Source organism: Ochotona princeps, unplaced genomic scaffold, assembly GCF_030435755.1.
Source record: "Ochotona princeps isolate mOchPri1 unplaced genomic scaffold, mOchPri1.hap1 HAP1_SCAFFOLD_5261, whole genome shotgun sequence".
Classification (NCBI taxonomy): Eukaryota; Metazoa; Chordata; class Mammalia; order Lagomorpha; family Ochotonidae; genus Ochotona; species Ochotona princeps.
The window spans coordinates 1-26,996 of NW_026696430.1; the positions used below are offsets into that span (position 1 = coordinate 1).

The following is a 26,996-nucleotide window of genomic DNA, read 5'->3' on the forward strand; positions in this document are numbered from 1 at the left end:
ACTCAACTCAGTGCACTTGATGCAGTGCAGGGACGGAGGGACACACAGAAACACATGAGTCTTCGCAGATATCTATAGTCATTTTTTGTACGCACACCTGCACATGTGTGTTTATGTGCTTTCAGATACTTGTGAAGAAGGTTTCAAGGTCTGACCAGTTCTAATGAAAGGTTTCAACTCTATTTCTAACTACCTCTGGTTCTGCTGAAGCACTTACACCCCTCTGGGACATCCTTCCACAGTTGTGGGCGAAAAATAGATGGTACACCTCACGTCATTATCTGTGCGTTTCAATCTCTTGACATTATCAGACGGTCTCCCACCGCCTTGGTCCCCGACTGAGCGGTGTCTCTTTCTTTAGATTCTAAAACGCTCCGAATGTGTGTGGATAACAGTGTCACCTCCTTCCGCCAAACATCGCCACGGAGAGTGACACCTCTGCAAACACGCCATACAAACCCACATACTAACCACTCACATTAAACGCAGAGTGACACGCTAACACACACGTCTCAGAACTGCTTTTGTGGAGCTTTTTTGTACGTCTCCCTCTGCAGACCGTCCGCACCAGCACCAGCAACTGCCGGACGGCCGCAGAGGGATGCCTCCGCAAGGAACCAATAGCAGTAGCTTCTTTGTGGACATGTATTACTCTCTAGGAAACAACAAGAACTCCGCATGAATTATCTCCCAGTTGTTATGAAAGCTAGTGTTCTCGGCTGCAAAGGGGTCTATCCGAAGACGTGTCTTACTACGTGCACAAGTCCAAGCGTGCCATCCTCATATGTTGAGCTGGTGAGAGTGCCTACTTCTCAGCGGGGCACCATCCTCATCTCTTGCCGTAATCACCAGCCACGTACAAATGCATCTATATACGTAAAGTGTCCAACACACCAAGTCTTCTCCTCATACTCTGCCCTCCGCGGTTACCACACACAGACGCCATTCCACACATACCTGCATATAGAAATAAATCTCTATATATGCGTATACAGGTATATATATAGACGTACGCGTATATATGTGTACACGTGAAGGGTGCGCGAGGCTGCCTTTCTGCTAAGAAATAGCATACGTTACCCTCGGGTTTGCCGGAGTGTGTGGTGTCACTATGGCTCCGGGACTAGGGCATCAGGCCGTGCGCAGATGGCTGGCAGCGCTTCTTGTGTTGCAGTGTTGGTGGTGCTGCGTTGTGAGGGCTCTACGTACGCCAGCGGGGGCCGCTTTACGGACGAACGCGAGCGTCTCTCTGTCTCCATCGTCTATTACCTCCTCTGCAGCTTGCCCTTCAATGAATCCCTCCTGCCTCGCTTTTGTTAGCTCCATTCCTAGTACTGACAAGTCAGCACGGCTAGCAGCCGCTGGTGGTGTATCTGCCCATACAGCTGCTTCGTCCGCCGTCAAGCTGCCTGCAGTGGAGGCACTGCCAGATGCACACAATGGACCCTCCTCTTCTTCTCTACGTTTTCTGCAACAGCTGTCCCCCTCCCTTTTAGCAGTAGCAAGAAGTGATTCCGATCGAGGGGCACGGACGTCCTCACCTTTGGCTTCTGCAGTCTCACAGCAAACGGGAGAAGCAGGCCATTCATGCCCCACAGAAGAAATTGCTCCCCTCGCTCGCCCAGCGGCCCTCACAGGAAAAATTGCTTTCGTTGCAGGTATGTAGTTGACGTCGTCGTCAAACAATATCCTTTGCAATATCGGCCAGCTATGCACATATACGTAAATACATATATATATTTTTATGCACATATATGTACATGGAGATATATGTACATATGTTTACATATATAGATAAAGATACGCATATACATGAATAGGCGTATGCGCCCTTCTGCTTACAGGCGCTCGACTGGCTGCATCCACTACTCTTCACCAGTAGGGGTAACTTTGCGTTGTTGTGTGGTCGACTAAAATATTGCATATCTCTCCTTCAGCGTAAATGGCGCGCCAAGATACATATACCTATGTATATGTATAGCGTGGTTTTTAGTGTCATATATATATATATATATGCGCGTCTCAGCCTTTCTGCTTGCAACGGTGGGGGCAGTCTCCATTTCAGGTATCTGGATAACATATCGTTTCTCCATGACCGCCTATGCTCGTATAAGTACTTGCGTCTGCACTGCCTTTACTCATATATATAATGGTGACATTTTCTAGTATACTATGTATACATGCGTGTATTCACAGTAACGTAGATGATCCTTTATATATGCGTGTGTTTGCATTATCATTGCTTGTCTTTATTTGTGGTCGGTCTTCCCTCCCGTACTACGTTTACATGGATGTGTCGATGATAGTGTAGACGCTCTCTTCAATGCATTCGCACGTGAGTCGCTCTCCAGCCATTACAACAATTAGAAAAAGTGAAAGGCGCAAAGAGAGCCTGTGTGAATGCGTACAACAGACAGACCGCCAGCCCCTCTACGTCCGTATCTGCAGGGAGTCAGTTCCTCTCTGTTGCGAGTACACCCTCCAAAACGTCCTCGTAGCCAGTGTGTGCGTCAGCCTGTACATGTCAGTCTAGAGCACCGTACTTCCTTTTTTCGCTATATGTGCGTGTCTGTGTGCGTCACTGTGTGCAGCACCCGCAGTGTATGTATTCCTCCTTCTATCTCGGTATATCATCACGTATGTACATTCACTGTTGAGTTCAGAAATATATCGTTCAAGTATCCTAACACACACAGGTGCGGCCACTTACACACACACACTGACGCACGTGCTCATACAAAGTGAATTCGCTACTAGGGAAGAAAGAAGATAAGAACACGTGTGGTTCTGAAAGACGATACCCCTCTTGATGGCAGTCCCCACAGCAGCAGCAGTGGTTGCGCGTCGTCGTCTCCCACATATGTAAGTCGTGACTTACGATATATCTAGAGACACAGTAGAAGCTGCTAACGGGTATTATCAGTCGTGAATTAGTGTATTTGCACAGCAACAAAGATAGCTACAATGAAGATTCCTTAGTCGTAAGCAACGCTGTACTAGCGTAGAACCAGCTAACGCTACAAATGAATAGATATCGGCCGCGAGCCATTGTACAGCAGCATTCAAAGTTGCAAGTGCATACTTAATATACGTGAGTTACTGTACTAGCATAGCAACAGTAATGGCTGCAAATGAATACAGATTGGACGTGAGAGCTACTGTACTAGCGTAGCAACAGTGAAAGCTACACATGCATATTTATTAGACGTGAGAGCTACTGCACTAGCATAGCAACAGCGAAAGCTACGAATATGAATGCATCCTCAAGTCGTCTGTTACCACTGTACTAGCGCGCACCGAGAGTCAGACATGACTCCTAGACGTTTCCCTGTCTCTCTCTGTAACAGCAAATCCAATAACTTCCAATTAAACTTTCGAGGGTTGTGTGTGTGTCTCGAAAAAGAGGGGCAAACGACACTCGAAACACAAAACCTCTTCATCGTTGCTGCTACTACTCGTGTTGCTACTGCCGTTAGATACCCACTACTGTGCCCACATGACAAATACTCGGGCATATAATTATATATTCCTTTTGATTGAAGGGCATGTTGATGGACAGCTCAGATTATGCAGAAAATGATAGTAAGGAAAGCTCTCTGCTGCTTTTCGTAGGTGCGTGAGCAGCAGCACAATGGCCGTAGAGAGCAGATAACATGGGCACCCGAATAGAACTAACACAGTTGCTTCTACACTCACTGTCCGTTCGTGCAAGAGCGCGATTACATAGGCAGTCTCCTCCGACTATCCTACTAGCGCTCCTTGATTTGCATATGGAGCCAGAGACAGACCGTGGGCCATGGTGTCCACACCGCACCTGCGAGGGCATATATATATATATGTTTTATGTCTATATAAGGGTTGTGTGTATTTGTGTGTATTTCTCCGTTTCTCTTTTCCCGACTCTCCCTTCTTCGTTTTTCGTCTCTGAACAAACGTTTGTTTGGTGTGCTCATTGGAGCACCTCATCTCAGTGTGCAGCAGTAGTGACCCTTTCCCACATCACTAGCGGGCAGGGAGCTTTTATACGCATGTTACAAAGTGCTAGCGGAGAATGTTTGTATGCGTGCAACAACGGAGCTGCAACAACCGGACTCAAAATAGTACGACTTGCGACGCGCACGGAGGCTATCTTCATGTATTGATCTCTCTAACTACAGCAAAAGTGATACGAAACATAGCAGGGGGCAAATGCGTATACTTTTTGTATGAGGAAAACTGCTTAAAGGAGAGGCATAATTGAATCATGACATTGTGAGCGACACAGGCACACGCGTTCTTCATGTGCACAAGCTGTGTACATGCAGCCATTGCGGACATCTGTGTATGCAAAGAAAGGGGGACGACACCAACAATGAGGCGCAGGACTACGCACATGATATGCGTGAATTAGTGTGTAAGGGAGGGGTAATTCTGACTTACAACATGGGATAAGAAGCACAAGCTTACAATAGACTCAGTATGCTTTAGACTGCGTAGGGGCAGGAGGGGGAGTTATGACTTGATTCAAAAGCATAGGTATGATTATTGAATGTCCATGTGTATGCATGTGCGTGTATGCGTGTCATCCGTGTGCTCTTTGCGAGTGGTTCATTCTAGCGTCTCTCGTGCGTATGTGAGCGCTTCTGCTGCATGGCATCCGTCTCACTCCCGCCCAGGGGCGCTCGCCCAATACGTCTGTATGTGTCTTCATATGTGCAAGGGCGGGTGGGGTAAGGGAAGGGGGTCAAAGCAATCTGGTCTTCTCGAAGCTAAATCGGCAATCTAGGAGTTCGCGGCTTGTGTTGCTGTTGCCTCTGCCGCTGTATGTGTGTGTGAATGTGTCTGTGTGTGTTCCTCTGTGCATGCGCTTGTGTAGGTGTTTGTCTGTCTGTGTGCATGCGTATGGTGTGTGCCCATGCTACATCACGATACTGCGGGTACGACGCATGCGACGGTTTGGGTCGCTGACGTATACATATATATATATATATATCTTCGTGTGTAGTTCCCACGTGCGTGACTCTAACAGTCTACAGAGCTCTTGCTACCCATTTTTGATGCCGCCCCCCTCCCGGTATGTCACTTTTCGAGAAAGTCCTGGAGAGCAAATCTCCCGCCATCCACAGTATGCCCTACTATCTATATGTACAAGTATGTATACGTATATGTGTAATTCTCTCCCCGCTGAATACGTCCGGGCACTCCTAACCCCCGAGATTGCCTGGGCCTGAGCAGAGAGCAGACCACCCATCCTCCACTGTAGCACAGGTCTATGTTTGTATATTCATATACACGCGTGTAGGTATCTACCATTGTGCTATCCCACCTACATTATCGTCTTCTCGATACTGATGCGGCTGCCGTGGGTGATCTCTCAGGGCGGTCATTTATACACGTGTGCACTTCCTACATGTGTGCGCACAAATATGTAAGTATGGACATATATTCATCTGTAGAGATATAAATATATATATATATATATGGATATGTATTGTCGAGGGTGTATCTCTGTCGGTAATGAAAATGCGCCGGTCTGAACGACCCGCCGGACTTCGAGCGGAAGAACTACGGATTATTAGCTTAGCTTGTAATACATAACATATAAACTAGCACAGTTCTTTTTCATATATACATACTATATTGCTGTGTAGTGGAAACGCGCTACCCTCAGAGGCACCATTGAAGGATGAGGAGGGTAGATCGTTGAGTATGTTTTTAGCTCTCATTCAGGGATATTCATACGTCTCTATGTGCACATGTATACATATCATACCCTTCTAGGGCTGAAAGTTCCTTCTGCTGTTTTAGCGCCTCTCTGTTTCTATAGTGCTCTGCTGTTACTACTCCTTTACAAAAAGATTGTGTAGCTTGTTGTTTTCCAAGGCCTTTGGTCAGGTTCTCTCGTGCCTTCGTACACGTAAAATAGTCCCGTCTTAGTTCATATTTTCTTTGAGTTGTTGCTTTCATTCGACTTGCAAATGGAAGCCGATTATCTTTCTACTCTCCTTTGCTGCGTTCAGATTCACTTTCATGTGCTTTTGCTGTGGCTCCGTTCCCGTGCGCCCTTCTCTGCCTTTCAATTCGTGTATCAGTGTCTTGACCTCATCTCTTTTCTCTCTCGCAACTGTCTGCTGCACGTGTGCCGACCAAATTCACATTGTGATTTCTTGTGTGCAAAGCTGTCGAGCATTTAATTTGACGCAGGAGTAGGAGACAGTCATGGTTACGGGTGGGCAATTGCACGTGAGCTAGCAGCAGCAGGGGCCCGCGTGGCCGTGGGAACATGGCCCCCAGTACTGTCACTCTTCAAGAAATCGTTGGAAACTGGCAAGTTTGATGCAGATCGACTATTGCCCGACGAGTCACTTCTTCAATTCGAGAAAATATATCCTCTTGACGCTGCTTTCGATACACCCCAAGATATTCCTCAAGACGTACGTTAACTCTCCGTGGTTTTCTATGAAGACCACGTTTGGTGCTACTGCTGCTACTCACAGTATGCTGTTCACATAGTCGTCGGACTATGTATGTATAGAGGCGGAAAAAAATAGATAGAGATACACGAGAACAGAGATGTGTAATCCCGTTTTAAAAGCGAGAGGGATCTAGAAGAAGAGAAACAGAAAGAGATAGGAGCAAGATGTAAGACTGGTATACTGGATAGGCATGGTGGGCTTCAGACCTACTGATGTCTTTGATACTTGGACAATATACACAAAGAGAAGCAGAAAGAGAGAGAGATGTTTGATTGTGTCCTTTTAATGAGAAGAAGGGAGACCAGGAGAGAGACAGAGAGAGATAGACATGTGTGGCTGTGTTTTGAAGAGAGACGAGAGAGATAGAGAGAACCAGAAAGAGATAGAGAGCACAAGAGAGAAAGATCTGCTCATGTTTTTAGTGGCTTCCCCCCTGGGCAGGGCTGCTGTGCTTTGTGTACTCGGTTGACCGCTTGCTGCGTTTGCTGCCGCGCTGATGCCGCCGACTCAATCGGAACTCGTTTACTTCTTTCACTTAGATAATAATAATGGTTCTCATGAACTTCGAAAGGTGGCGCTAACATTTGTGTATGTTGTCCATGTATCAAAGACGTCAATAGGTCTGAAGCCCACAATGCCTATCCAGTATACCCAATTGTGGTTGGTACGAACCGTAAGCAGGGGCGCTAGCACTTCTGTATGTAGTTCAGCTATCAAGTATAGGAGTGGTAGAAGGCATATGTACCTACACGATCACCCCAATGCTAGCTCTTACGAACTTAGATAATAAGCGGCGCTAGTGTAGGTGTGTGTGTATATCATTTATCAGACACGCACTCGAAGACGTATGTAGAATGGGCAGATTTGATTGAATCATCACGCACGCCGACGTACTGGTTTCACGAACAGCGCTACTCGTCTCGAGAGAAATAAGCTGCGGAGTACTATGTACTGACTTTATTGTAGAGCTTTGTGCGCATTGGTACAAACATATCAACGAGAGCGCCCAATAAAAATTTGCCTGGCTATAGACGGACCTGTAGTACATGTCATTAGAAAACCGCGCTACTTCTACTGAAAGAAACTATGAAATGATATGGGGGTGGCGAAAAGTCGCCGGTGGTGTTCATTACACCACATATATTAGTGTAGTTTTGCAAGTCAGAAGTGATACAGTGTTTGGTGTGCTCACCTCTCGTGTCGGTGCTGATGGCCCTTCTACATGGGGTGGTTCACTGAAATCATGGACAGTAACAACAATCAACTATCTCAGCAATATAAGGGTACTCACGGGGTCGCGCCTAGTGTGAAAGAGCTCATTTTGCACAGACTCAACGAGCCCACATGTACGCCTTGCTGCCACTGTCACTGCTGTGATAGCTTCCTGCTTCTACGCAGCAGTGACACAGACATCACGCCACTCATGCTGAGAAACTAAATGTTGTTATTGACATGCAACAGTAGTCAATTCTGTAGGGAAAGACGTGGGCTGTTGTTCAAAAACATTGTTATTCCTGTACTACAACCTCTCCGGACCTTCTGTGGTCCATCTCAAAAATGAAGGCTTCTCAAGCCATTCTACGCATGCGCATGTGTGTGTCTCTTTGCTTCCTTTTCGCCATCTCTGCCACTGATGCATGTACAAATACATACTCAGATATCTGTTTATATATATATATACATATTTAAATAACTAAATCTATATTTACATGCTCATAGGGGATATCTACCTGTGCTAAATGATCAAATGAGACTATATCTGTATGCGGGGGTTTGGTGTCTGAGACTGGCGAAGTCCGTTCCTTACTCTCTGGCGCCACTTTTCGTTGTTTTGTACGAAGGCGCCGCAGGCTGACAGGCGTTAATGTGCCGACAGCTGCGTTACCCGAGTTAGCTGTGCGCAAGGGATGGCGGACGGGGGGCAACGTCTCACACGTCTTCTTCTGGAAGTCTATATTTGTACGTTTCCCTGTATATAAAGGCTGACAAATACAGTGGATTGTCTCCGCTCTGTACGAATGCTCTTCGTTAAATTGTATGTATGTTTCTCTGAATATATATAAAGCATGAAGAATACAATAAATCTTTCCTTTATGTACTTGTGCTCGTCGTACGCTTATATATAGGTTTATTCACATATATTTGGTGAAGCCTGAAGGATACATTCACTCATTTTTTCGGTAGATATGCTAATATCGACGAAAGATATCTCTGCCTGCAGACGGTCTTCGCTGTGTTTTCTCACAAAAGTTCATCTCAGTCTGTTCCGGCAGACGGAACGCGTGTGCGCACGGCTTTGTATGTATATATCACACGTATATTCGTGCGTAGGCACTTGTACTGAACGTGTCGAAGGATATCGCTACATCGATGCCTTGGTTGGGATTCACATGGGTATACCTCTGTCTGGGTACACATGGTGGAAGCCGTTTTACAAGTTATTTGTATGTGTGGCATACATCGAGGGGCGTGCATCGGTGTCTGTGCTGACGGAGCTCAGATAATTTCGTGCATCTTCTCTCCAGACGTCTTTTTTATGTGTACTTCAGCGTGTGAGTCACCTCCCGCTCGATTTTTCAAGTGAGGCTTTCAATTTTTTCTGCTGGAATGCATTCGAGCTATCCCGCTTGCATCAACCCCTCCTCCCATCAATCAACATTCCAACCATCATATCTTTTCTCCCAGCAATTCTCTCTCCTTTACGTCTAATGCCCTCTGTATGAACACCCTTGCATCAATGGTGGACACTCATCACTCTATTTTTCAGCCTCTCCGTGAACTCATGCACCGATGTGTATTTCCCTGAGCACCTGCTCTTCAAGCAAAGGTGCGGCCGAGCCGCCTGAACAGCGTTGGATCCGTCGACACCGTCACCGGGGATACATGCACTCGACGGCGAGGCTCTTTCATTAACAGCAGAGTATGCGTGTATGTATACTGGAGGTGGAAGCTCCTCCTAGGACAACAAAGAGCTTGTGTACACTTTTAAGGGGTAGTGTGGGCCCTTCATTGACAGCAGAGTATGTGCCTATGTACAATGGTAGCAGAAGTCTGTCCTACGGCTGCAGAGAGCGAGGATACATTGCTGTGAACGGCAGGGCTCCTTCAATGACCGCGCAGTGCGTGCTCATGTCCACTCGAGGTGGTAGCGCGTCTTATGACAGCAGAGAGCGAGTGTACATGGCAGTGAACGGCGACACTCGGACACCCAGAGTTCGTGTGGATGTACACTCAAGGAGTTTTGTCCTGCGATCGCAGAGCGTGTATAGGTGTACCAAAGGGCGAGACTTCTCCAATGACTTTATAGTGTGTGTAAGTGTTTTTGTGTTGTCTAGGGAGAACGCTGTAGTAACACTGCACAGTACACGCTCAACGGCTTGGTTCCTGTGGCGGTTGCACAGTGCAAGTGTCTATACACTCAAAAGGGAGGCCACTGCAACAATGCAGCCAAAGTAGGACACCATTTGTGTTTGTAGGTATGTAGTGCATACTGAAACCGATACCTAAAAAAGTGGTTTCAACGTTGCTTTTGCATCCACTACTGCTGTTTCGTAGGTGAGGGAAAATAAACGCTACGCGGGCGTTGACGGCTTTACTATATCGGAAGTAGCCGAGAAGGTCAAGAACGATCTCGGTGGACTGGACATACTTGTACATTCGCTTGCTAATGGCCCCGAGGTGAGCCGCCACATTGGCATGCCGCCCCCGAGGGGCCTCTTGTCTGGACGTCCGCTCTCTTATTTCGCAGAGGCGTACTGGGGACACTACATACATCCCGAAAGGTTGGAAGTCCCAGACGACAAGAGGAATTACCTCGGTCGCGCTCATTATAATAATACACAAGACGTTAGACCATCTCGGCGTGTTACTCGATCACAGAAGACCGTATCACACTGTACACAGCTGGTTTTTGTCGAGTAGTGCAGTAGTGGTAGTAGCAGTAGCAGTAGCAGTAGGGATACTAGTTGTAAGTATAGTAGTAGTACATATGTAGCATTTTTATAGAGGAATACGGCAGTACTGCTAGTGAGCCTGATAGTACGTGTAGTAGTAGCTCATAGTTCGCATGGCTTACGGAGGGATCGAGCTGTCGTGGGATACTAATCTTATCTCCCTACCTGTGTAAGTAACGCCACCTTAAAGAGGAGAGCGACAGACGCGCAGACTTGTCAGTTGGCCTTTTTACACTTCAACTGGACAACGGACGCGCTCGGTCTGATTGCCTTTGACGACACTTGCGGATACGCAAAGGACCAATCAGTCCTTTGCACACACGTTTGATGGGAGGGCAGGGAAGCGCAGGTGTCTGCAAAACACAGATGTGACCATCTGTACATACCTTGTCAAAGTCATTGCACACACTGATGCTATTGGAGGCAGCTAGCACCGCCATCAGCAGTAGTGACACCACACACGTCCCTCAGATGACAAGAGTTTCGAGTGTGAGTGCATGCGTGGGGGACACGGCTCCGCAGCGTCTGGCCCTCTCAAGCCTAAGAAGCGTGGATTAAGACACTGAGAACGAATGCACGCGGTGTCAAAACACTTACAACTACTTTTGCAATAACACGTATGGGCCTTCGCGGCTCTCGCATGTAGTTGGAGCGACGTTAGGGGTCTTTTTGACACACTGAGGAAGTGGGATTGTTAACAGTCACCAGAGACCCTAGCGAAATTCGCTTGTTTAATTGTACTGAGTGAGACCATCTTTCTTAAGGCGGTACACTGAAGTTTCATGCTGCCACATAGAGAATTATATCCACAAATCAGCACTTAAAACACAACAGGGTGAGCGTCTAACCGAAAATTATAGACGCATACTGCTTTCACATTGAGACAATCATATATATAGTTTACTAGCAGTAGAAACGTGGCCGTACCGTTGTGTACGAGGGATGGTCTGCAAGTCAACTGTGCGCGGCGGTCCCAACCTTGCGTTTACATGAGCTTATGGTCTCCTCGATGCTTTGGAAGTATGAAGTAGACACTCAGTACACCAGTATACGGACACATGTGATAATTCCAATGAGGCCCGTTTCTACGAGTACGCGTATGGCACACTCATGCACTCTGACGTAGGATAGAAACTGTAACCCCTCCCTTGTTCGGCTCTCTCTACGGTCGCTGGTGATACACAAGCAGGGCAACTTCCTACTCTATAGATAACCATCTATATACGTTAGAGCAACTCTTAACTGTATGTGAATACGTATGTGACTCAAAGCAGCTCCAAGCTGCATATAGATCGATAAAAAAGGCAGAGCAGCACCACAATCTGAGTGAGTATACATAGTCAGAGCAGCACTAGACTCTAATTAGGTACAGAGAGTCAGAGCAGCACTCCACTCTAATTATGTACGCAGAGTCAGAGCAGCACTAGACTTAATTATGTATACATGTGCAATGCACAGCGTCAGTTGCAGGTGCCAAGAGAGTAGCATCTTTTCTGTAAGTTATCCGCCACGCACGAGTACGGCATGTCGCCGCCCTCTCACGCCACACGCCGTTAGCGCCCTCTGTCCTCCCATTTACAAGAAGCTGCTTGAGCAACCTCACGGCTCCACCATAAAGGCATCACTTGTCTGAGGCCTAGAGCCGCACGCGGGATGGCCCGAAGTCGGCACACAAAGTATTGCTGCGGCGAAGCAGCAGGCGTGGCATATCAGGGCTGGGCATAATGTCTGTTCGTTTGACTGAGCGGCTTAGTAATGGTGCATGGGGGCGGGGACAGAACGGTTGGCTGGCGCTTATGCCGTCCGGAAACACATAAGTAGCTACTTGCCACGCGTGCTTTCCTTCTTCTTGTTTTTCTCACACCAACATGTTTTAACAGCTGCTGCTACTTCTCCACTCCACTCAGCTGGCCCGCAGGATGCAGCACATCCTGAACAAATGAAAACTAGGATTTGTCACGAACTCTATATGACGTGAATATATGTAGATATGTATATATGAACGAGTGGATTTGCGCAAATGTCCAAAGGGCCCATCCTTATCTGTTGCATGTGTGCAGCGCTTCGTACGTACGGCGAGACTATGCGTAGGCCCTTTGAGTGGGCGACAGGGCGGGGGGCGGGGGAGGGAGGGACGAGCACATCATATTTATTCGCTAGTGTGCAAGTGTGTAGAAGTATTGACCTCTCACAATCTGTACGCGTGTGAATTGATGATCATATGACATAGTGAAATACATTAAGTGACACCGCACCATATAAACACGTACATCCACAGTAATGTGAGAGCGTGTGGTATCCCCAACATGCACGCACATATATACGTATGTTTATAGACGTGTCAGATAGATTGATAGCACCGACATGCCAGTGGATACACACGTGGGCGTGCGACTGCCACACGTTCCCGCCTAGTGAATGTGAGCAACGTAGTAGTTGACACGCTGTTACGCACGTTGAGTGTACTTGCATACTCCTGGAATTCCACGCATACGCAAGTACACTCAACGTGCGTATCAGTGTGTCTACTCCATGTTACTTGCGTTGACATGAGAGCACTGGCACGGGCGTGTAATGGGCGGACGACGGTCACATGGGGATGAATCCGACCGCGTACACTTCCCTAACGAGAAGAAGCGGACACACACACGCCCATATCCGGCCTCCTGAGTGCTGCCTTTAGATATAATCTATGCATGTTATATGTCTACTGAGCACGCTCAGCCGCAGCTGTGCTGGTGACGGAATGAGTACAGTGCGTTGATACAAGTATGCTTCAGTGGCAGTCTAGGGAGGGCCGCGACTCTGCTGCCGTTTATGTGCCAACCCCCCCTCGCGAAACGGCTGTATGTGTGACTCTTACGTAGATTCTAGGAGCGCTGAGCGTATCATCGCTTCTTCCAAAGAGTAGAGATGGGTGTTTTGCCTGACCGTCTGCTGTGATAATCGTCTGGGCTAACGCGTGCGCAGTTTATCATTCAAACTAGCTGTTGTAGTATTTATCTGTGACTAACCCCGATCTATCCCTCAGTGGCCGCTGGTGCTTTTCAGCTCTCACATATCTGATGCGCTGGCATCCGTAGAATTCCCTTGCTGTAAATGCTGCTTTTGTTGACACGTTTACTTAAGTAAGTGACGCATTTGCCCTACATTATATACATGTGTAGGTTTATGCAGACGTAGTCACTGTGCTCTTCCTTAGTGGCATTGTCACCATGCACACTGCTGCTCCTATGTGGGCCCTGAGGGGCTACGACATCTGGTTTAGTGTTAAACTTTAGAAGTTACTCCTGAAGAATTCGAGGGTGCTACACTGTCAGCTGCTGACTGCTGCCTAACAAGTTGGCCCGCTTCCTGCTACGGTCGACTTTGCTCATTTTCGCACTGCCGGACACGTATAAATGCATACATATCTCATGGAGGTTGAGGTCCCCGGGTGACTGAGTGTCGGCCACTGCTGGTACACCCGCCGCTGCTAAAACTGTCCTGTCTGCACCGATGATATCTTCTGCTGCTGCTGCCAGTACAGTAATCCCCACACGTACTTTTGTGCCGCTGGCGTTTGACTACTTCATGCACATGACTATCGCGCTAGTTGTCAACTCCTTTTGCAGGTGGCAAACCCGCTGATGCAGACCTCGCGGAAAGGCTATCTTGCAGCCATCAGCAACAGTTCGTACTCCATGGTGTCCCTACTACAACATTTCGCCCCCATAATGAAGCGAGGAGGAAGTGCACTCACTCTGTCTTACATTGCGAGCGAAAAAGTTGTTCCTGGTAAGACATCTCTACTGTGCAGGGTGTGTCATTCTCTGCTTATCAGAAAAACGCTGTTTGTATGTGTGTGATTGTGCGTCCGTATGTGACTTCTGACGGTCTACTTCCCGCGAGAAAGTCTATGGATCGAGGGCGGGGCGCCCAGTTTTACTCGTGCGTTTGTGCGAGACATGAGAATACGAGTATTGCTCTGAGCGACGCTTCGCCGCACCTATGCATAGACAAGCCTCGCCTGTACGTCTTGTAGGAGACAATGTGCTCTTGAGCTCATACTATGACTCTCAGCTCCTATACGTGTACAAATTCATGTACACGCATGCGTGAAAAGCGACAAACCAGAAATCCGTGCAAGCGTATAAGGTATAGGGGATGAATAAATTCTTCGAGACACTGTAGCTAACTGCCCACATTCTTGCCGCTTTCTAGCTTTAGGTGGCTGCACAGACGCACAGGGACTAAAACAACTATCGAGTGAGTAGTGTATATGCAGAAGGAGGAATGTGCGGTCATATATGCTGAAATGTGTATGCACCAGCGTGCTGCCAGGTATGTGCCAGAATATATATCGTGGCGGCTAAACATATACCGACAGTCCACACTTATCCACAAAAACCCCTTACGGCTGCCGCGTGTCAGCACACCGCCGTTTAGGACAAGAAGGCAACTGCAGGAAGCAAACACTCGTGTACATCGCACCTACTGCAATAAGCGCGCTGTGTTCGTGTGTATGAAGCGGGACACACAACTTGCATTTGAGAGTATATACGCGAGTCTATATGTATAGTATCCAGTCAGTTACAAAGCGGTCCATCTAAAGGCTACTCCGTCCTATCCTTCGCCTACTCTATGTTAATACCGGTGGGGAAAAAGAACTTATCTAATATCAATTCTCTCGTCCAAACACGCAAGAGAAAGATAGCAACGTATGATCGACTGCGTGCCGTGTATTCACTGAGTGTCGGTACCCAAGGAGGGTAAAGAAGCAGGCAGAACAATGAACTCTACGAGACCTTCATCTGCTGCGGTGCTTTGTCTTTTCTAGAGCGTCTGGTGTCACATATGTGGCTGCTATGCTTGTCCTGTCTGTGAAATTCCAGACAGTACACATACTGCGAAACAGTCCTTTATACGCCATATAGTGTATATACATACATATATTGTATACTTCGGTGTACTAAAGTAGATATCATCTTCATCATTTGTCACATAGTATACATGTACGTATGTACATGCTTTATCATGTGCAGGTGTGCTGAATGGATATAATCCAATCTCTATGTCTTCTCATGTGTACATGGGTCCTGCATATAGTCCGAACAGTTCATCTTTTGCCATTTTTGCGCGTCCCTTCAGTAATCTGTCATATGACAGCTACTTCCTTGCCTACTCAACTCGCACCCGGTATATATTTTTTCATATGTGCATCTGTATACATGTATACGTAGGTATATACAAAAATATGTGCATGTGATGTTTGCGCATGTGGGTGCATGTATGTATATATATATACATATATGTAAGTTCACCTTTCGTCTGCAGGAGACCCGCCGTTATGCGCTTGCACATAAGCCTACGTTTTGTATGTCGACTTTTGGACCTTGAACACATGTCGGGAGATTGCACTACCAAAGCGCTTCATGCTTGTCCCTCCCTCAAGATGCACCGTTTATATGGCGCTACATGTGGGCACGTGTGTATGCATAAAGCCGTAATGGCATATGACTCCGTAATATTTGCGTCCGACTGCAAGAAAAACACACGCGTACGCATAGGGGCCAGGACAGTGGAATCTCCAGACACATCTGCTTGACGACTGCACCATTACACATATATTGCACGCCTTTAAGGTCATCCTGTCCTGTGAAGCATGCCCGTCAACATGGACAGCGCTTGATCCCTATCTATAGGTATCTCTGGTTGTGTATAAGGGGTATATGCACAAACAGAGTTGCAGGTTACGCCCTGCTTCTTTGGAATTAACTTGTGCTGTCGTCTGCATGGACTAGAAAGCAAGCCGGACGTACCTTTTCATAAATGTCTCTGTGAATATGAAAGAACTCACTGAGGCACAAAGTATATACACCCGTCTGTGTAGAAAGTGCGTTTCACAGTGTGTCTGCCCAGCTACGGCTGGATGCTTTATAGACACATGCTGAAAGATGCGTGGTAGTGCGTCTTATCTCCTAGAGGTGTAAGGTTTGCTGCTGAATATATGCAACTTCTACCCACGCTGCTGGACCAGCTTTCTAATCTTGACATCTAATGGAACGCTTCTCCTTTGTCTTTCGCGCCGGCGTAGCTGCTCCTACCCTACTTTCCTAGAGCAGGGGAGTGAGGTAAACACGCTTGCCGTGAGTTCTGCTGCTCCGACGGCGCTCCTGCTATCCGCATTTTCGTGCAGCGTGCGAATTCAAAGGCGTGATCCCCCATCTCAGCTTCTCTAGTCTCTCGCTACTGCTCTCACTTTGCGTTTCGTACGTATAAGGATACTGTCGTTATCGTTTGCGCAGAACTCTCCCCTCTGAAATATCAGCGTGTCTAATGCTGCTCTTCTTCAGTCACTCTTGTGCAGTATGGAAGTCAACAATCTCTGACGTGTTTTCAGCGTAACACAGGAGCATAAATACCTTGTATGCTTTTCGGAGATGGTACATGCTGTTCGCTGTTGTGTTTGCTAGTGCTATGTGTGCTATTCAGGTCTTGAAGTTGCTGTGGCTGTATTGTTGTGATCGCTACTCCGCGTCTGCTTTGACTGTCTTTGCTTGTGATGCTCCAGTCCCCCGGGAAGACACTGTCACTGCTGGCGCGGAATCGGTATGTTGTGACCACTAGCAATGGTGAGAAACTGGTTATGCTGCTACCTTTGTTGCACTGCAGGCTACGGCGGTGGCATGAGCAGCGCCAAGGCGGCCTTAGAGTCGGATACACGCACACTCGCGTGGGAGGCGGGGCAGCGCTACGGTCTTCGAGTGAATGCTATCAGCGCCGGTCCTCTACGCAGCAGAGCTGCGCAGGCAATAGGCAAGGATGGAGAGAGATTCATTGATTATGCGGTGGAATATTCTTTCAATAACGCACCTCTCAGGAGGGTAAGAAGGGGCAGCACTTGCCGTCTCTCTCTCTCTCTTTCAGTTCCTGTCCCTTACAATAGACAGTCCCTTGATGACGCTATGTAATAAATATACTTGAAACACCGCTTTTATTTGAAGGGCAGGAAGCGACAGGTACTGGCCGATGCAGAATAGCGCCTGCTTCAACTGAACGGCGCCATCGACAGTGACAGTGAAGGGTGGAGCAGCGTTCTAGTAGCAACAGTGACTATGCCGTCCGTGTGTGAGACCGAGGAACGCTAGTGCTGGACCCTGTGTACAATGCGCGTCAGGAAACTCCCTTGTGTTTGAGTTGTGCTGAACGCGATCACATTACTTGCAGCACCTACGAAGCGACGACGTGGCCACAGCAGCAGTTTTCCTCTTATCTCCAATGGCCCGCGCGGTTACGGGAGTTACATTGTACGTGGATAACGGGCTGCACGCCATGGGTCATGCAGTAGACTCGCGGTCACTGCCGCAACGCAAGGAGCAGTCGAACGTCTGATGTCAAAAGTGCGGCAACGCCTGTACCCACATTTGTGTCCCCAGGAGCAGCAAAGCCGCAGCAGCGGAAGGGCGATGGCATATCAGCAGCAGGCGGAAGAGCAGCGAACACCGAGCCACAGGAGCTGTAGAAGTCGCGTGAGCACCAGCGCAAAGTAACACGGCATTCACGGTAAGAATAGCAAAAGTAGTGGAGGCCCGTAAAGCAGCTGCCACTGCCACGTTAGAAACTGATATTAGCAAGGGCATTTGCAAACGGTGGACTGTAGCCGCCCCTAGACCATCCTTCAGGTACTGCAGGAGCCCAAGCAGCGTCTCAACAACAAAGCAACAGATATCTTCAGCGGTGTGTGTACGTATGCAAATACACACGCGTCCAGGAAAGAAAGTGGAAGATGGTGTAAAGCAGGGGAGCAGCAGGGACTTCCGCGGAAGCGCGGACGTGTATAACCGCGCGCCTCGTCGCCAGCTATTGCCCCAAAACAAGGAAACAAGCATTTGTTTCTACCCAAGCCATGCATCTGGCGATCCGCCCAGGTACTACAGGCGTTTTTTCGGTGCACATCGACACGACGTTTGCGATTGATTTTGAACCCACTGGTGGCTGCAGGTATAGAATAAGGAATTTTACAGGTGCATGAAGACAATGAAGACACTGTGCAGCCAAGCCGACCGTCCTGGTATACGCAACGGTGCTCGTTGCTTTTCACCGTGGCTTGGCTTTTTCCTGCCTAGATTATTGAGTGCGTATCGTCTTTTCGAAAGCTTTGTTGTAGTGCTACTACTGCTGCCAAGAATCTCGCGGCTATCCGCAGTAAGGGCTGCATTGCTGATCCCGCTGGTATGCATGCACGCTTCTGCAGCACTGCAGGTCCGCAGGCATCGGCAGACGCAGCGAGACAGGAGGTATCAGCTGGCAGCAATACTGGAGAACACAGGCGCTCTCTGCACAGCAATGAAATGAGAGAGGTACCACAGTAGCAGCAGATGCAGGGAAGAAGGGCTGTTCAAAACCGAGGGTGTCGCAAACGGCTCCGGAAGGCACTGCACGTAGCTCTGAAGAAGCGCTAGCACAAAGAGGCCGTTGCATAGAAATTGCAGTTGGTGCGCCTACGGATTGGCAACAACAGCAGCAGAGCCACGTCTGCTGTGGTGGCAGCCGCACCCGAGAAGCAGGTAAGTACATGATGATCAGTACAGGAGCATGGTGTAGCAGCGCGAGCTCAGAACATAGTACTGCAGAAAGCTTGTGCGCGGCATCAGCAGAAAATCTATAGAAAAAAGCTCGCCTTCTTGTCGCAGGTGTCTGAATACTCCGCTGTGAAGCACCGGCGGCAAAGGCTCGCTACGGAAGTTCGTGTTGCCGACCCTGGAACTTGTCCGTGAAAGCTCGAATAAGCCAGGCTTCCGAAGTTGCGTCGTGCATGCCTCATGTTTATGTGCTGCTCTTCAATGACTTTCAACTTGAAGCTTTTTCAGGCACGCATACCTGCTCTCGAAAATTTAGTGCAAAGGAATGATCATCATATGTCTGGACACAGACGGAGCTCAAATGTCTGCATGTTTATATCATTTCTAGCGTGCTTTAGCCTGCGAGACACAATCAGACAGACGTACGCGTCAGCTACTACGGCTCATTTTTATTCGGACAGACTAGCACTTCAAGCATTTTCTGTCCACAGAACGAACTGGCAGTTTTTGAGAAACCGTCGGACACCAGTGCTTTGCCGATGCGTTGCGCCTCTCAAACGACGCTGGTGGATTTGTGAAAACTGCTTCCATTTTCCTCAGCACACGACTACCAAAGAAAAGCTAGAACAGTACCAGGATTCATGTAAACTTTTCTTTGGCTCGTGCGTACACCGGCATGTATGCGTGCACGAGAGAAAATAGGGCCGGGCGTGGATCTGTACTATCCTACCTATCATTAACAAAAGGTCACCTTTACGCGCTTTGTGCTGATGCTGCAGAGAACTGGCTGAGCCGGTGTAGATTCTTCGAATTTTTGTGTGGATCCCTGCATCATCTGCACGGCTGAATATTCTTGTGCGCAGAAGATTCTCTGCTGTCGTGTAATCGGTATAAGGTGGGCTCCGTTCGAAACCCACTCGGGCCGAGGGCGTCCGTGACCGCAGCAAAGACGTCAAATTCTTTAAACTCGCGGGCGCAGAAAGTTACAGCCGATATGCTTGCGTGCCACCGGTGAACAGGTGAGGGCTTGCCAGTCTGACCCAGAGGTTATTTAAAGTTACATGCGTGTCAAGGCCACGTTAATAGACCTGGGCGCAGTAATAGCATCTCGGTGTCCGCGTGCTCCCATGGCACTCCAGCTTGATAATATCTAATTAGGCATCTCCTTTACAAAGTGCGCTGCTGGCGTAGAAAAAGCAGGGAGTAGGCTACTCCAGGAACTAATAACATAGCTGCACAACAAAATTCCGTATTAGATATTCGATTTTCGGAGAGGTTCCTTTCGACATTTCGCGGCGTTCGTTGTGTTGAATCACAGTTCATTGACGCATAGGAATGGTTTTTGTCTAACTGCCGTCAACAGGAGAATTTCTGCCCCCACAAAGGATACACAATTACAACCGCCAGGCGTGATTTCTCAAGCGTCGTCATTTAAGACTCTCTTAATCTGTGACGTAACACCAGTCTACGAGGGTTTCCACTAGACGTTGATAAGAAAGGATTCTCGCTTACCGCGAGATCCTCAATCTGCTGCTACCCGTAAACGTGTCATTCGGGGCCAGCTAGGCTCGACCTTTAGTCACATGTTCTATTAACCTGTGGTGCAAAAAGTAAAGCTGCAGTTCCCTCAAATTGCAAGCTTACAAAGTTTAGCAGATACAACACTCGCACATATTTCTATTCGAACTAGTATTACAAGAGCTATGAGCATCCCTTCCGTCACATGCGCTGCCGTTAATACACTATCACCGTCTTAAGCACCTGTAGTTTTGCACAAACGGAGGTTCACGGAAGTAGAGAGCTAAAGATGCTCGCACACATCTCTGTTTTGATTTGTATGACAAGTGATGTTAGCATGCCATTGTTGTACTAATGATACTAGGATACCATCGTCCTTTGGCCTCGTTACATTACTGTGCGCCGCTTGTGTCTACCGGGGCTTCTTTCCATAAGTGATTTCTTCCAGGAGGGGGCCCCCCCGTTCCCTGCGTCTCCCGCAGGCACGCTTTCTTGACGAGAAAATATCATTCATGTGGACCTGACCACTCGCTCTGCATTCAGGGAGCTCCCCGCGCGACTACCTGCCCACGACAATATGTGACTGTTTAAACTGCTAGCCGCTGCATTGCAAGAGACACATTTTACGTTTCTTGTTTGAATAGCTCTACACGGACACACTCTCCACCTGATGTGTCTTAACTGGATATCAGTCCGTACCACCTCGGCCGTCAGACAGCCCTCAACAACCAAACAGAGCACATACTCGGTAGCTAGTACTGTATACCAGTCCACAGGACCTCTGCCGTCAAAAAGCGGCCAACAAAAGGACACAATCCCGGTGGCTACAAGCCAGCGCAAGTCCAAGAAACGGAAGCTATAGCGCCTCACTCCTGTAGACGACCCAGGGTAGGCTTGCTTGGTCACCGGGGGCTGAGGGGCTTGCCCCATGAAATTATACTCTTACGCAGGCACTTGCTTGTAAATTTGGTTGCCACCGCCGCATTGAATATACTGTCCTCTCGATCGATAGCCTGTTTAGAGTCAACGGAAGAGAGCTGCCTTTGCTCGAGTGTACCTCAAGTGCTCTACCTACAAACCGCGCGCCCCTTATGTGCTACAAGTCTCAGCAACAGAGCAATGGTGATCGCGGGCTCATTAATGCCGTTTGTTTCCCGGGAGGACGCATATCAGCATTTTCTCATAACACTCATACAGGGGTCTACGTTCTGACATGTGAATCAGTCCACAGTTTTCGGGCCGGCGCCTGATTTGTGTTCGATGATTCTGGTGAAAACAGCGCGCACCGCTTTTCCTGCCTTACCAGGGTGTGTCGCACACGAGCCTCGCTCTTTCATTAGATGCTCGAGAAGGAGTCAATCTTCCACAGTAAGAACTAGAGTAACATTGCCGTCCAAAGCGGGAAGCTGCCTTACAGTTGCAGAGGTCTGCATATGTTCGCGCTGAGGTGCAGGTGCGGACTTTCACACCAAGGAGATTTTCCAGCAGCCCGCTGTCTCGATAGCTACGGCGGGCCCGCTGGCATTTGCTAGGTGTCTCCGTAGACCGCCGGAAGTGTGCCTTAGTTTCTTCCCTGTCTCTAGACTGCGTGGAAAGCCACTTTTTTGAAGGACGAGTCATGACAGCGTTGATAGCACATATATATCGGCGTCTGTAACTACCACGGACGCAGAGGCTGGAATTTCTACAGTACTCTACGTCAAAATATACGGCTGAGGATGATACTAACTATAGTACTGTACAGGGGAGGCTACTACACAAGAGCTGCGCAGTCTGTCATGCCCGTCGAAGGCAGAGTGTCGTACCCGCCGATCGAGGAGGTTACGCGTGAATGTGCGTGCGGTACGCCTAAGCCGGCTTTGCGGGAACGAACACGATATACGCCTTTCGCTGTGGCATCGGCGGCGACCGCACACGAAGGGTCAGTGGCAACAGCAAGGCTCTGCCGCGGAAGCTCAAGTTCGAATAGCGTGCAACAGTACCGTACTCAGGTTCCGGACACCAAGCGCCACAAGGACGCAAGCAGGTATTGGAAGCACTTCAAAGCTGGGGTGAGTGAGCCGAGAGGGTGTCGTTGGATAAGTGCACGAATGGAAATGGAAAGGTGCAACCGCTTGTACATGGGACGTGCAGGAACATACTGACATACCGCTCTAGAAACCTCGACTTGGAGCAAGGTAAGCCCGGCCTGAATTTCGCAAAAAAGTATTTGCCCGTTTTTCCCATAAAGGGAACTGGTCACGTAGTGTGTAACATGAGAAGCTCTAAAGCCACATTGGCTGCATGTACCTTCGGTGAAGGTCGCGGCGAGCGCGATTTACGCAGGCACACAGGCGGCAGACGCGCCGCGGTCACGTTTCACGGACCCATCACTGTGTAGGCTTTTTCTCCTCAGATTAACCCATCAAGTGACGCATTTACGTGAGCACCATTCTCGTACACATGCCTAGTTCCTCGACGTTACAGATGCTTCCTATGTCCCCGCCATTGCGGTGAGGTGGACAGCTCGCAACTCGGTGTCCCGCGCCGCTCAGCATCATCCTCGTTTCAAGAACGTGATCCTCAGGGTTGCATTAATGCACAAAATCTTTGATTGTGAGTGCTATGATACCTGGCGGGGGTGGCGAACTGTATACAGTATTTGCTTTACCGTTACGCAGCCGTTTGCTGTACAGATGTGAAAGGGTATGTCATTAGGATTTTTGTGAATGAGTTGCCGAAGATACTTCCGAATCGGTAGCTTCCCGCTGCGCTGAGCAGCGTGCTTGAGAGTGAACAGGCCATACGTGAGGCGTAGCAACAGCCGCTTGCTTATTGTATTTCATTGCGAGTATCATATGTGCACACGCGACCTCAGCCTGGGCTCCGCGTTTTACTAGGCATGACTGCAGAGTGCTCGAGAGCCGACCGCAACGTCCCAGATCACACATTTCAACTTCGTTGTTCAGTATTGACGGGCCCTCCCTAGCGCTAACTATGCGAAGTACGTGCTTCCGCAATGAAACACACTTCGGCTAGGTCCTCAAGCTTCTACGTGAACAGCGTCGTGACGCAGCAGCTTCTAAGTAAAAGTTTGAAGATACAAGAACGTGGACTCGCGTGGCTGCCCGCACCCTCCTCGTGGATCTGTACAATGTCGTTCGCTGCGTGAGGTACTGTGCGAACAGATGCCCAGAGGACCAAGATGTGTCTACACACACATCCACACACGCTTTCACGTCTACGCAAATCCAATGTGTCAGTGTTAACATCAATAAGGAGGAAGAGAAAGAGGGGTCAAGCGTTTAATATGTCCTGGTCTCAGGCATAGGTGATGATGGGCCGTTGCCTTTCACAGAAAATTGAACATTAGGAGCCAGCAGGAAGCTCTTTCTCTTTTTCCACAAAGATCCGTTTCTACAGTGCGCCATTGGGGCCTTGTAGTTGCGTGGCAGTGCGCAGTTTCAGTGGCAATACGGTTCTGCGATGTCGTAACCGAAAATATCTGCAGCTGTGTGCGCAGAGCAATAAACGTGTATGCTAGGTTGCTGAACATCCCCCACTCCTATCTCACCTGAGAAATTGCAGCTGGCGCTTTTTGCATTCGAGGCCTTTTCTCACCGAAAAAGCCTCAGCTTCTGAGCACAACGTCAATTCGTTGCCGCATCTTCACGTGTGAGGAAAGCATTCCCTGTAGCCTTCGAAGGCGGCTTTATGGGTTTTACGCTGGTAGAAACCAGCACCTGAGGTGCGAAGCACCGCACATTTATCTGTATGTGACAGTTCATATAGAGGTACGCCAAGACTTCAATAGCTTAAGAAAAGTCGTGAAAGTCATACTATGGTATGGTGCGGTCGCCAGAGAGGTCCGAACAGTGTTTCTACTGCAGACGGAGGCCGAGAAGGCACCTCTCAGGTGCTCTGAGTCCGCTCTTTCATGTGGTCTGTACCACAGAGTTGCTGGACAATTTCTATTACGGGTGCGGAGCGCACCTTTAGTGTGCACGTCGTAAATAGCTGTGTGTTGATCATCGCCGATACTCCCCACCGTGAACGCCTTTGTCTTGTGCCGGGTGATTTGCCTCGCCTTTTTGGAATACAAAACTAAGACCTACAAAGCATCTGCCGGACTAACTTCCCTATATATGTCTGTCCACAAAATCTGGTCAAATCAAAGGGACAACTTTTTGTTTTGCATAAAACTGGACAATTCTGTTCGAAGTAGAAGCCTACAGACACTTTACTCGAGTTCTGCAGTCCATATACTGCTTCAGCGACATGAAACTCCAAATCTCCCTCGAACCGCGGCGAAGAAGTCTACGGCGCCCAAAAGAATGCCAACGTAACGGCGTCAAACCTTGTGCTCTTCCTGTCGCCGTGTGAATTGCGACCGCTCATCTCCGCAGTTCACGAAGACTGCGCATGAACAATGTGCATATAATTCGTGCTACTCTCGGTGCAGCTTCTAAGTCACTGATCTTCGTACTTTCTCCAGCGGTCCTGACCCTGTTCGTACTGTATAGAATTTTCAGCTGATTCTTCCCAAAGCGGCTACACCTTTAGACTGCATCTGGTGCTCGCGAGCGGCGTACAATGGCGAAGCCACGCAAGGAAAAGAAGCCTGCTTCTCAAGAGGAGCGCGATGAAGTTGTTCTGTCGGGCGACTTGCTTCACGCGAGCTTGTCAGATGTGTCTCGCACAGCAGAGGGAAGCAGCTACGCCTTCGTGCGACTCAGCGCTCAAGGGAAAGGTATAACTGTAGTCCCAGAAATATTGTCTACGTACGTCCATCTGCGCTATATTGATCTATCGAACAACGAGATTCAGAATATCGCCCCTCTACTTGAGCTCCCACACGTCCTTTCATTGAACGTTGCGCACAACGACATCCACGATATCACAGCACTCGCCGCAGACACGTGCCTTCCGTCGTGTGTAGTGTTGAATCTATCCCACAACAACATACAGAATCTGGTTCCGCTCAGTCTTCCCCGACTAGTAAAGTTGACCTTGGACGGTAATCCAATTGAATCTTTCAAAGATGTAACGCATCTACCCGAGACGCTGGAACATCTAAGCTTGAAAGGTAGCAGCATCAGAAGCCTCGCTGAGTTTCCTGCTGCTCCGAATCTGACGTACTTGTCTGTTGCACAATGCCCGATTACGTCGTTAGTGGAAGTGTGCGGCATCACAAGCCTTCGAAGCCTCAACGCGACAGATGTGCAGCTGGCAGACTACGCGGCTTTAAAGGTCCTATTACTTTTGCCAGCGCTCAAAGAACTGCATGTAACTCCCGTAGATCCGCAAACGGAGAACGGTGCTTTCAGACAGGAGGTGCTTGCTGTCCTCCCTCGTCTAGCACGCCTCAACGGAAGCGAAGTCTCCGCCCAAGAGAAGGTCGCAGCGAAGCGACTTAAGCTCAAACGCAACAGAGAGCAGCAGCAGCAGCAGCAATCCGAGGCGCTGGAACAACCTAAGAAAGAAGGGGAAGATAAGAACGAGGAGGAAGCGGGCGCTGAAGCAGGGTAAAAAACGTTTATTGCTAATTACGAATTTAGTTTACTCGCAGAGCAATGGCTTGCCCAGCACGCCTCCGGCATGACACCTTGCGAGTGCTGTATGTGTCGATCTCGCAGAAACAGCAGCGTGAAAGTACCTGAGGGCGCCCCAACTGAAGTGCTCATGCCTGCCAATGAAGCTGCAGTCAGGGTTAAGCGCTAATACGTGTTACGCACCCAGGAATTGGACGAACCTACTGAAGTCCACCTTTGCAGAAAATGGGGTCAATGCCCGTGAAACACTGGCTACGCGAGTTGTCACACTTGCATGTCGCCTCATCATGGTACAAGCGATTAGCGACGTGTCCTGCTCGTGATGCCGGTGCGTCGAAGTGGCGTACACAGCACCACTGAGTAGATGCCGAGCCCTGCTGGATCCTGTCTCTCAGTTCGAAGAGGGCGGCCCTCTCCGAACATTTTTTCTCGTGCGCCTTCCGATGGCGGACAGGAAGGCGGTCTGCCTGGGTCTTCGACGCAGCGCTGGACAACTGAGGGAGGCCCCTTTGAGTAACAGCCTATAGGGACTGCGCAGTAGCCGGTTTCAATTTGTTGCGCTGGGTGTAGAATCCAGGGTGCATAACACAGCGAAGTGTAGGCAAAACATTCCTCTCACCCCCCATCAAGCCGGCACGGGAGACGTATCTAACGCATACGTGGGAGGACGCACGTGTTCTACGTCGTCTACGCGCACGCTTTCAGATACTTGTATGTTCGGAGTGGCCACCGGCTGTGTAATGGGCGCTGCATAGCCTTCGCACACCAATGTGTTTGAAGAGGCATCAACGGTGAGCACAGTCTCGGGAATGTTGCTGAACGAAGCAACGCTTTCAGAGCGCTTTTCAAGATCATCTCGCCTGGGCTGCAACGTTCGATTGCAATGTTGATGTATGCCGTTTTCCAAACTTCGAATGCACGCAAGACAGTCGTATCGTTTTGTAATACCGAAGAGTTTGCATTCGTGCTCCGCTG

The 26,996-nt window shown here is 48.8% G+C and overlaps 1 protein-coding gene across 1 annotated transcript; it reads left to right on the top strand.

Moving 5' to 3' along the window:
* Positions 1-1,174: 1,174 nt before the first annotated feature.
* Positions 1,175-17,782, top strand: LOC131478844 (uncharacterized; the record flags this gene model as incomplete). The annotated part of the gene is made up of 7 exons (XM_058659411.1): positions 1,175-1,315; positions 1,626-1,658; positions 6,184-6,413; positions 10,011-10,133; positions 14,023-14,185; positions 17,063-17,274; positions 17,618-17,782. Coding segments are annotated over 7 exons (1,067 nt in total), but the record flags the coding sequence as incomplete, so codon positions are not given.
* Positions 17,783-26,996: the final 9,214 nt, after the last annotated feature.